General features: G+C 47.2%; 1 protein-coding gene across 1 annotated transcript; it reads right to left on the bottom strand.

Moving 5' to 3' along the window:
* Nucleotides 1-3,713: 3,713 nt before the first annotated feature.
* On the bottom strand, nucleotides 3,714-11,391 carry C1QTNF8 (C1q and TNF related 8). Its single transcript, XM_008498903.2, has 3 exons — nucleotides 11,128-11,391; nucleotides 5,903-6,137; nucleotides 3,714-5,416 (listed from the first exon to the last, which is right to left on the bottom strand). The coding sequence occupies exons 2-3, from the start codon at nucleotides 6,120-6,122 to the stop codon at nucleotides 4,869-4,871; spliced, it is 768 nt and encodes a 255-aa protein (XP_008497125.2). The 5' UTR covers nucleotides 6,123-6,137; nucleotides 11,128-11,391; the 3' UTR covers nucleotides 3,714-4,868.
* Nucleotides 11,392-11,508: the final 117 nt, after the last annotated feature.

Genomic DNA, 11,508 nt, shown 5'->3' with positions numbered 1-11,508 from the left:
CAGCTCACCAGAAGGGTCTCAGAGAGCCAAGGAAGTGGCTCAGAAGTTCAACCAACTTGGTCGAGCCTGGCAGTACAGGGCTGGGGTGAGCACACAGGAGCAGAAGAATTAGGAAGAGAAAGCAGGGAGCACACAGAGGTTTTTGCTTCCTAAATGCTGTTTGTCACTGAGGGCAGCCCGAGCAGCATCCCTGCCAGGTCTAATGAGCTGGAACAGCCCTGTAAGAGCTGTTAACCTGAAGGCTGGTTGTTTGTCACAGCCAGGATCATAAACCTTTTAGCACCTCTTTGAGAAGAATTTTTCTGAGTGGTTCCATCACTTAAAGACAGTGCAAAAACCCCTTAAATTCTTCAGGAGCAAAGTCTCCTGCTAGGTCGGTGAAGAAGTTGTAGGACCAGCAGTAAGACCCAAGAAAAGGTTTGGTAACAATACTGAGAACTGCTGCAGCTCATCACAGGCAACAAGGAGCTGAAATAAAGCTGCACCTCCTCTCATCTTCTTTTAAACACTCATTAAACCTACCTGAGACTCATGAGACCTCTCCCAGCCCATCCTAAAGGCACCGGGATCGTTACTACCTCCCCATAGAGTCCCCAGCTCGGTCAGACAGACCCAGGGGGGCTCTGACCCATTAGCTGATCCTCCATAGAAAGAGGGGTCCAAGCACCACCCCCAAATTCTGCTTCAGGAAAAGAAAAGGGGAGGGGAAGCAAGGGGAAAGAAAGTCGGGGCTGTTTTTCGGCTTCTGGGGAAAAGAGAATCTCTGTGAAGAGTCAAATGGTTCTGTCGGACCTCAGAAGTGGGAGGCTTTTAGGTTAAGTCTACAAGTTCAAGGATTTTTTTTTTTTCCCCTGTTTTACACCTGCAAGGGTAAGAGAAGAGCAACCACGGAGCTCTGCAGCAATCCAGGAGCCTTGATGTGATGTGATGCTCCCGGGAGCTCAGCCATGGAAGGCGAGAGGGGAATGAGCACATTTGGAAGTCATCAGACAGCTCTAAGCAGCGGGCAGAGAAATCCCCAGCAATTACTGAAGCGTAATTAAAGAGATTTGAGAACCAGCCTGGGTCAGCTCATTCAGAGGAGGGGTTTTAGGGGGAACTATTTCACCTGGCTTTTCCTCAAGAAAGAAGAAAAGCTGCGACTGAAAGCTCCAGGAAGAGCAAGGGGAAAGGGAAACCGTGGGGGTTGTCCCTCTGCTCCAAGCCTGGGCTGTCCTTATCCCTCCTGGCAGATCCTAGGATGCAACTGAAGGCTTCCTGGGATGGAGAGCTTGCTGAATATGATTCTCCTTCTACCTGAAGTATTTTGTGGTTTTTTTTTCCTTGTATTACACTTGAATTTTGCCTTTACTCCCAGTGACTGTGGGATGATCATTTCTTTGCTCCCTGCCATTCCTCACCTCTTGGGGACAAGGACAGATGCTGGCTCAGCACACTCCTGGTGAGCCAAAGAACTCCAGAGAGGATGGGAGTTGAAGTCCCCTCCTCCCTATTGCCAAACTCTGGGCTAATAAGTGTAAATCTCATACACATTTATTTATTGGATTAAAATCTATTTTAACCTCCTTATGCCAACCAAAAGGCTTCTTCTGGGGGGTGTAGATGTCTCTCACTTGATGTTTTCCATAATTTTTCTGTTACTGAAGCCTCCAGTTCCCCACTTGCAGCTCCTGGTGTATGATCTCAACAGGTCCCTCTGCTTCCCCTGGTTCTGGTTCTGGTTCTGGTCCTGCCCCAAACACAAGGAAAATTCTTTGGGCAAATTGGTTTATGGGGACCTTGGACCAAGGGGGCTTCGTCTGCCCCCAGGATCCTGGGCTGGGAGGGACCTAGAGGAGAGCTGATGGGTCTGAATGAAATGCACCTGGGATCAGTGGGAGCTGAGGCAGTTTTGTCATTTTTGGGTGAAACTTCACTGAAAGGTTTGGAAGAAAGATCCTGCCAGATCCCCCATGGGCTGCTTCCAAGCATGAGACAGAAATTGCCAATTTAGGGAAATAATTGGGAAAACAAATGCAAATTAAGTTTTCTTCGTTTTTCATTTAGATTTCAGCACTTAAGCCTCCCACTTTCTTCTCTTCTAAAGAGAACTTGGAAAGCTTTTTTTTTTTTTAAATTCAATTTGCAATATAAGTATTGCTGAAAAAAAAAATATATAAGAAAAAAAGCCTGAAATGCTGTTTCTATATGAGAGACCCTGGCAAGCTGCCTGTGTGTTGATGAGCAGATCTCAAAGATTTCTGCTTTGACTTATTAAACCAAGGATGCTGGTCCCAACCCTTGAAGTTAGAAAAAACCTGATGGATGCACTCAGGAGGTGGCAGTGGGAATGTCACTGTATATTAAGTTTTTTTAAAGATTGCCAGGTTTTTTTCCTCAAAGAATTCAGCAGGCTGAGACTTCTAGATTGGTGGTGGGGTTTGTTGTTTTTTTTAACCCCATAAATGATTAATTTGAATAATGCACACATGGCAATAACCTTTTCTCTTATTTGAAAGGTTATTCTGCACCTGAAACTCCTGTGGCCTTCATAATTTACCTGCTTATGCCACTGGCAAATAAATAATGAGCATTTTAATAATAATAATGATGATGGTAATGACAATAACAACAGCAGCAGCCTGTCTGGAACTGGGTCTTGGAGATCTGCACACACAGTGCTAGAGATGGATGGATGGATGGATTTTTCTTGCTTCCTGGTAGAAAGTAACTTCCCAAATCAGTTCTGGGTGTTTTTTCCAGCAGTGGTTTAAGCACTGTCAATAACTCCAGCTGGGCATAACATTTGAAGAGAGCTGGATCATTTTTTTATTTTATTTTATTTTTAATTCCAGTCCACCCAGTGAACTGCAGCTGGGAGGGAGCTGGAGCTGCTCAGTGTGTCAGGAATGTCAGGCAGCTCTGCAACCACATCACCCTCCCTGAATAATCCCTGCTCCACCACAAGCATCTCCTGAGGTCCCTCCACCACCCTGCACCCTGAACATGATTTTCTGCAGCTGCAAGATCTGGATCTGGGTGGGGAATGCTTTACAAGTAGGGACCAAAGATGGGGATTAAAAGATTTTCAACTCTCAAATGTGGTACCTGGTTGGGAAAACCAGTTTGGAAATGACTTTGCTGAGTGCTTGTGTCTGCCCAGGGCTGGCATCTCCCCTTACTGCACTCAGCACCCCCCAAGATGCTTCCAAGAGCATCCTGATGGCCACAGCAGATTAAGGAGATTTTTTTTTTTTTTTGGGGGGGGTGGGAAGGAAATGCTGGGCAAAGGCCTGACCTAAGCATCTGGGATCTGCATAAAATGCCCTTGGGAGTGGTTTTTTTTTTTAAGAGCTATGCAATTTTTCCCCTTTTCAGAGCTGCAGGCTGTGCTGGAAACAGGAGCATGTGTGATGTTTCAAGCTTCTGGACCCATTTCCATCATTCATTTACTTTGCAGAGAGGTTACCTACAAGTTCTCCTCTTCCTGAATATTGTGAGATCTCCAAGATTTGGTATTGATTTTACAGCAAGGGGTCAGTGATTTCTTTGTCTCCTCATCCTGATACTTGGGGCTGGCTGTTTAGTTGGTATCAGCCCAATTTTGGGAGTCTTTTGGTATTAAATTCACTAAATTTGCCACCCAGACCTGCTGGGTGGATGGTCAGTGGGGTGCTCTTAGCCCTGTACAGTGAAAAAGCACATGGAGAGAAGAGAGCCAGGGCACTCAAAGCAATCTCTTTATTTCAGCTACTTTTCCAAAGCAGTCAAAGTCCAGCAGTGAAGCAGTTTCCTAGCAAGAACTTCCCATGTTTCCTTCATGCAGATGGCTTGGGATGCACTCAGGAGGCAGGGGGCAAGGTGGAGCTGGGGAAAAGGATGTTTCTTGCTGCTGTATGCACTTTGCCACTGCTGTGGCAATAGTTGGTCTAGGAAACAAGAAACCAAATCCCCCAAATACCTCTGTGGTAAAAAAAAAACCCAAATAAACCAAAAAACTTTTTATTCTTTGCAAGGTTTCTTTTCCCCTTTTCAGAAATGAAGGTGCTATCAGGTGAGGATTCCCAAACACGAGCATGGCCTCAAATTCCAGCTTGGCAACAAGCCCTCTGACATTGGATCTTAACACAGGGCCCAGAATTTTCCTTAAAATGGGAAATACACCCATTCCCCCTCAGGCTGGATGTTCTTGTGTGAGAAGCATTGCTAGGGGTACCCAAGCTAGCCCAGTTAGAGCACGTGGCTCCAGCTGGGCTGAAAACTATGTGTCTCTGAAAAAGCTCTGCCAGATCCACAGACTTCTTTATCTAAGTCTGGCATCCTGCTCTCAGAATGTAATAGTGCACAAAATGGGACAAAAATTATAATTTAGAGTAAATATACTGGGCAAAATAGTATTAACACTGCTGTGTTCTTGCCTACCTGAGTGGAGCAGAGCTGGTGGAGATGTTGGTGAGTGTGGGCTCTTATCAGTGATTTGGTGGAGGAGTCAGTGACATTCCTTAACTAGCACCCAGACACCTGGTACCTGAAGATGCTCCTCGGGTGTCATTAAAATGGCTTCTCTAAAGCAGAGCATAGATGTGAAATTTTTGCCACCAACTTGGCAAACCCTTTAGGGAGGTTACTGGGGGTCTGTAGAGGGTTGCAGAATCAGAGCTTACTGCATGTGTCTTCCCAGGGGCACATAAGGGCTGAAGCCTTTCCTTGGGTAGCTTGCATCACCTCAAAACAGTTACCTCCACCCCCAGAGGTGTCCTTGGCATGGACAGAAAACCCTGACAGCAGGCCAGGAGGACTGCAAACCTTCCAGGTGGAACTAGACCTATGGATTTCTAAGCGGGAAGACATGTATCTACCAAAGCTTTGAGCCTAAAGCTGATGAGGGGCTACTCTACAGCTGGCTTGATTAAGTGGCCGTTGAAGATGATGTAAACATCAGACTCCTCACTATAGATGGCATTTTCTCTCTCCCTCTTGAACATCCTCACCCAGACCTCCTCTCCTTCCTCCAGGTCCAGCATCAGGCTCTGGCTCTGCATGATGCTCCGGTCGCTGGGCTGGGCGTAGAGGATTCCCACTTCTTTCTCATTTTTCATCAAGTGCAGGTAAGTCTCCTTGAAGTTCCAGGTGTGGACGTTGAGGCTGAAATAATAGATTCCTGCCACGTAGCAGAAGAACTTCCCCGAGAACATATTGAAGTGTTTGTAGAGGTTCACAAACTCGGTGTCAAAAGTCAAGTGCTGGAAGTAGTCGGAGCTATGAAGAGGTTTTCTCCGCCCCACTGAGAAGGCAGCATAGAGCTGCTTGCAGGAGTGGCCTTGGGGGCCAGGCTGGCCTTTCTGTCCCTTCCGTCCACTAAAGCCACGTAGCCCTCTCTCTCCTTCCTTCCCAACTGCTCCAGGGTACCCTCTCTCTCCCATTTCACCCTTGTCACCTGTGAGCATAAAGGAAAACCCTGTCAACCACGAGCCCACGCTGCTGGAGACAGCAGCAGACAACCAGCAGAGCAGCTGCTGAACCCCCATTTCCCCAGTACAGGGATCTGGTAGGGTTGGTCAGCTACCAGAACATTCCTAATTCTCAGAAGGACTAAACTGCCAGGTGAGATAATTGGCAGGCTGTGCCATGCCATCCCTTGACCTTCTTTTTGGAAGCCGAAGTGAACGGTTGCCCAGAGAAGTTGTGGGTGCCCCCTCCCTGGAAGTGTTCAAGGCCAAGTTGGATGAGGATTGGAGAGCAACCTCATCTAGTAAGAGGCTTCCTTGCCCAAGGCAGGGAGGTTGGAGGAGATGATCTCCCAGGTCCCATCCAACCTAAGCCATTCTGGGAGTTTCTTGGTGTCGGGAGGAGCACGGTTTGCAGTGTGAGGGGGAGGGAGTATGATAAAGGAGATGTCCCCCTACTCCTTGGCTTCACCCACCTTTGAGGATGGTGATATCTATAGTGGGCTGGACTTTGGGCACGGAATAGGCAGGGGCACTGCTCCTCCTTGTGTACCGTGAGGAGATGATGGGGCTGGGCTGCTCTGAGGGCCCACAGCATCTCACACACGAGAGGCGCCGGGGTTCCCAGCTGGGTCCTGGCAGCTCCTTCTCTGTGTTCCCAGTGGACAGCAAGAGCAGGAGAAGCAGAGCCCTCATCTTTGGCAGAGCCAGCTGGAGGAAAGGAACAGAAATGATTAAAAGGGTGATTCCAAGCAGAGCTCCTGATGGGCCATCTGTTAATGTCACCTCAGGGTGCAGTTTCTCCTGGTTAATGATTTGCTTCTCTTAGGAGTGGATACTCCAGGTAGGAAGGGTGCCCCACCACCCACTGTTTACCAGCCAGGGAAAAGGCAATCCATGGCTCCCATTACCTCCAGTTGAAATACTTAACAAGAGACACCAGGTAAACAAAAGAAAAAAAAAACCACAAAAAACCAACCACCAAAACCCAGCCAGAAGCTGCTGGGATGGGGAGCTGAGGCTGAGATGCTCAGAGCTGTCCCAGTGACCTCTGCTCAGGGCACACTCGTAAAAGGTGCTGGGGAAAAAAAACCACAAAGTTTTCCCCCATTTATCCCATCACCACCCTGAAAAATTCCAAATCAGCCTCAAAAAATGAAACGTTATTTAAATAGAAAACTTCAACCTGATTGGTTTTGTTCCTTGAGGAAAAACCTGAAGGGAAATGAAAATAAAAGGAGTTAAAAGCATTTGCCTCTTTATATAGACTCTCCCAGCCTCTCGCTGGTAACCACTTGCCAGGGTGACTTTGCCAAGCTGTTTGTGGCTTTGATCATAACCATTTATTTGCTCTTCCCAGTAAAAGTTTTGTGGATGCTTTGCATTTTTATTTTCCAGTGTGCAGAATGGAAAACCAAATAGTGGTGTGGAGTGGAATAAGCTGCAAAGGTCCTGAAGACTGAGTGAAAGAACAGAGAGCAAATGGAATAATCAAATGTAATTATATTAAAAAATAAATAAATAAAGGTGGTGCAAAGGAGGTGAGTTTTCTCCAGCTGCCCATTGCCTTCTTTTCAGGAGAGACAGGAGCTGGGATAAGTGATCCTGTGTGTGATTAGTGTCATTCTGCTGATTGCAGAGGGGTTTCCTACAAGACAGACTTTGGACTGATGCCTTTCTGGACTTTTTCCAGAGTTAAATTAGTCAGGTGGACTCTTGCTGACCTCAGGCTGGGAACAGTTTTACAGCTCCTCTTCTACCAGCTTTAATTCCTGGAATGGCTGGGGAAGGCAGGGTCTTGGGTTTTAGAAAAAAAATGCCTTGGGTTTTAGAAATGAGGTTCAGTGAACACACAGGTCCCATCCATGGAGGGATGGAGGGAATCTGCAAAAGTTTCACTGGGTACAGAATGAACCAGCTGAGAAAATAGGGAACAAATTGTCAGTATGGGGCAAGGTGATCAGATGGTACCAGCATCCTTGGGAGCTGCTTTCTTCTTGTTCTTACCTGCACAGGAAAAATTGTCTTTCACACCTTTTATTTGGTGTAATCCAGCTCCCTGGAAACCTGCTGAATTCTTGGTAGCAGCAACATAATAACTTTCCTTCTGACAGCATCAAAACTCTCCTAACTTGCAGTGATCTTTCTCCTCATTATTCTGTCTCATTCTAGGTACCAGTCTGAGGAGGGATTGCTAGGAATGGTGGTGGATGGAATGAGGCACCTGAACCTGACAAAAAACTTAATTTCAGTGAATTTTGGTGGGGAGAATGGCTGGTGGGTACATCCACTCCAGCACTAGACTATGTGTTCTCCCTGGAGAGCTGGTTAAATGCCATGACAGCTTTTTGGGACTGAAACCTTCAGCTGAAAAAACCTGTTTGGTTTTTCTGTCCCTTTTCCTGTCTCTCAGTAGAGAGACAAAACTAAAATATTACCAAAAAGGGATTGTTTGTTCAGGTCTTTCTGCCTGGCCCAAACCAAGAAGAAAAAGCAAGCAAAAATACCAGTTTCCTTGCATTTAGTTCAAATGCTTCTGCTGTTAAAAGGTCTGTCTGTCTGTCTGTCTGTCTAGCCAGGGCTGGCAATAAGAACCCTTTGCCTGTTGCTGGTGAAGATGCAGTGCCCAACCCAGGCATGTTGTTGGTTGCCATGCTCAATCCAAGACAAAACCCCATATTTTTGCTTTGCACTGACCTTGAAAGTATTCTGCTTTAAATATAATCCATCAAGCCTTTTATTTACACTTTTTTTTTTTTCCTGCCATGAATAACCCCCTCAGAAGGGCTGGTTTTCCAGCAACACTTGGCATTCCTGGTGCCTGCCAGGAAAAAAGCCAAATTCCTCCCATGCAGGATTTCAGAGGTGCCAAAACCCTTTGTTTTAAACCAATCCAGGGAGTTAAGTGATGTGATTCTTTCTTCTTGTGGGCACCTTCTTATTGAAATATATTTTCTCAACACTCTTAAAGCTGGAGGGAACCTTGATTGATTTTATTTTTTTTTTTCATGGTTCATGATTGAGTTTAATCTTCCAGCTCAAGGCAGTCAATTTATGTATGAGGCACAATTGCTCATGCAAAGCTTTGATATCATTCTGTGTACCTGAAGGATTTCAACACTTTGATATAAAGTCACACATCTGGGCTACAGGAATGATAAGAAATCCCCACAGTGGCTGCAGAAATAGCTCCCTTGCTCTGCACCCAGAGAAAACAAGGCAAGAACTCCAAGCCTGCCTGAAGGTTGGACCAAAAGGGTTTTCTGTGGTTAGCAACAGGGAGTTTGCAGCTTGAGGCTGAACTTTGGCCAGCACATGATGGGTCCTTCAGCACTGCAAGCAGCCCATAGGGTGCAGAAGAGGTTAGGTTAAAGGTAAAGCTCTAAATCCCCCCCAAACCTGTGTTCTCACTGGGTGCAGATGAAATATCTCCTTACCTTGCAGAGATGCTCAAAGAATAAATCCCACTGCCCCCTTTCCTGAGCTCCCACCTTGCAATATGGGAAGCTGGTGAGGCAGGAATTGCTCTTGGATCCCTGCTCTGTGCTTTCAAATTTCTGCAAACATTTCCCTTCCTGTTATTCCTAGCACTTCACTGGGAAAAGCCATCCATGATTCTCTTTGCTCTGAACTCCCAGCTCAACACCAGCCACTGCCCACTGAATTAGTGACAAATCTTGACTGAAAACCCCAGAGGGGAGTTAAGACTGAAATTGATTCTTTGCACTGTTGAGAGGGAAAACACATGGATGTGTCAGCCTCACACCTTGGCACCATTCCAGAGATGAAAAATATTCCAGTTCTGCTTTTTTTCACCTTTTGTCTCCTGTCAAGCCTTGACCTCCTCACTGCTCCAGAGCTCCTTGCCTCCCCAGCAGCAGGAAACGAAGCATCATTAGGGCTGGGTTTGTCTGGCCACTGGATTTCCTCTTGGAAATTATTTGTTTGGATTTTTTTTTTTTTTTCAGTTTTCTTCCCTGGGAGGATCTAAAATTTCTGCATGAGCAACTTCTTGTAGAAAAGCCCAAAAACACTGAAGGAGCTTGTGCATTTTCCAAGGTTCAGCTGTTCCTCTGCCCATGGGCTCCAGGCATCTCCTTCCCAACACGGGGCTGGAAGGAAGGATGCTCCTTTCCAAATGAGAATCAGGAGCCCCTCTGCAGCCATGGGGTGACTTGAGAGCTTGCAGAGAAGAATATTCGGATCCCAGAAGGCAGTGTGGTTAAAAACATTTCCTCTGCAGTGTTTTGCAGATGACCACTGTTAACATCCTCTCGCCCACGATGTTTCCACGAGGAGCTGGGGGGAAGTGAAGTAGGTTTGGGAGAGCTGGCACAGCCAGCTGGGATGGCTTGAGCCTTGTGAGCCAGGATCCAGCCTTGGAGAGGTCCAGGGAAGTGAGCTACATCCATACTGCTAATGGCCTGGAGGGACATTTAGACAGGGAAGCTGCAGTTCCATCATCTGTGGGGTTTTTTGGGTTTGGTTTGTTTTGATTTTTTAATTTCTTTTAGACTGTGTGCCTGTTACCAATGTGGGTGCAGGGAGGAGGTGGAAAACACCTTCACCCCACCAGTCCATGGCCCAGCACAGCAGCAGCTGCTGCAGTCACCCCGTGCTCTTTCCAGTTGAGACTTCACCTGTTGGGCATGGGGAGAGATGATGGAGCCCCAGCAAACATCCCTTCCCACTACCTGCACAGCTCTGACCTGGCAGATGGGATGGATTTCAAGCAGGTCTCTGTGGAAGGAGGAGTTGTGTCAGATGGAAACAGTCCCATGTTCTTGGCAATGTCCTGGAAATTGTCCTGCTCCAGGCTGGGCAGGTTTCTTGAGAAGCATCTTGTCTCCAGAGCAAGTCCAGCTGGTGATTCACCCAGTGACACACGGGGTGTAAAACATTCCAGTAAAACATTCCCAGGGCAGCCTCTCCCATAAAGCAGCTCATCCTGACCAAGCAGGCAGCACCCAACACTCCTTGGTCCTTCCCAGTGGAATGTCAGCTTTCTCCTGGCTCAGCCATTCCAGGAACCTGGGCTTGCTGTGTGCCCAAAGAAAGCTGGCAGAGGTGTCCCTGCAGCAGGTCCCATGCTGTGCTGTCTCAGATGGGTAGGTGGGAGTACCAGGACACTGGTTCTGGCAGTGGAAGACCATCCCATCCCATCCCATCCCATCCCATCCCATCCCATCCCATCCCATCCCATCCCATCCCATCCCATCTCACAGCTCATGCACGAGCAGCACTTCCCAAACAGCTGCAGTTTTCCTGGAAACCTGGAGAAGCAGAGTCCATGAAAGTTTCCAGACCTGCAGAGGATGCCAGGAGAGCTTTTCCCTGGCCAGGGTTCCCAGGAGCTCAGCTCAGAGCCCATCAGGCTGGGGCTCCATCCCCAGCCCTCTGCCTGGCTACGGTGAGGAGCAAAGCCAGGCTAGCAGGGAGCAGTGCTCCTGAGTGCTGAGGGTGAGTAATGAAATAAAAAGCATTATCCAGACCAACTGAAAGCCAGCTCAGCAATAACCTGGCCTTGCATTTCTTTCTCCTGCTGCAGCCAAGCAGAAAAAGCAAACTGAAGAAGCTGGAGCAGAGACCACCTCATTTTATACCTCACCCAAGCAACCTGTTTCTGCAGGGTGGGCACACGTTGATCCCTAGAGCAATAATATTTTTTTTCCCCCAATTTACTCAGCCCCATTTAACTCACCTGGTGTTTCAGGACCTCTGTCTCACCGTCCCTGAGCAGGGTGCATGCTATGAAAGGTTCTGTTCATTGGGGTTTTGGTGTTCTCTGCAGCTTCCCAGCTGGAGTCCAAACGAAACACAGAAGGTCAGCTCTGCTCCTTGTGAAGCCCAGCAGTGAGGTTGTTTGCAAAAGCAGGGATTTTTTTTTTTTTTTTGCTTTTTGCTTTTTTTTTAGGAAAAAAAAAAAAGTTTCTTTGCTTGCATTAACTGGGTTCCTGGGTTTTTGTCCTGCTGGAGTTTCCTGGGGACACGCAGTCAGTCTGCGCGGTGCCTCTCGCTATGAAGACTGAAAAAATTTGGGAATTAAAAAAAAAAAAAAGGATCAAAAAAACCACAGACCCAA

This window comes from Calypte anna, chromosome 14 (assembly GCF_003957555.1).
Source record: "Calypte anna isolate BGI_N300 chromosome 14, bCalAnn1_v1.p, whole genome shotgun sequence".
In the NCBI taxonomy this organism is placed as follows: Eukaryota; Metazoa; Chordata; class Aves; order Apodiformes; family Trochilidae; genus Calypte; species Calypte anna.
Note: the sequence above shows the minus strand (reverse complement) of the source record. Positions and strands in the feature narration are given on the sequence as shown.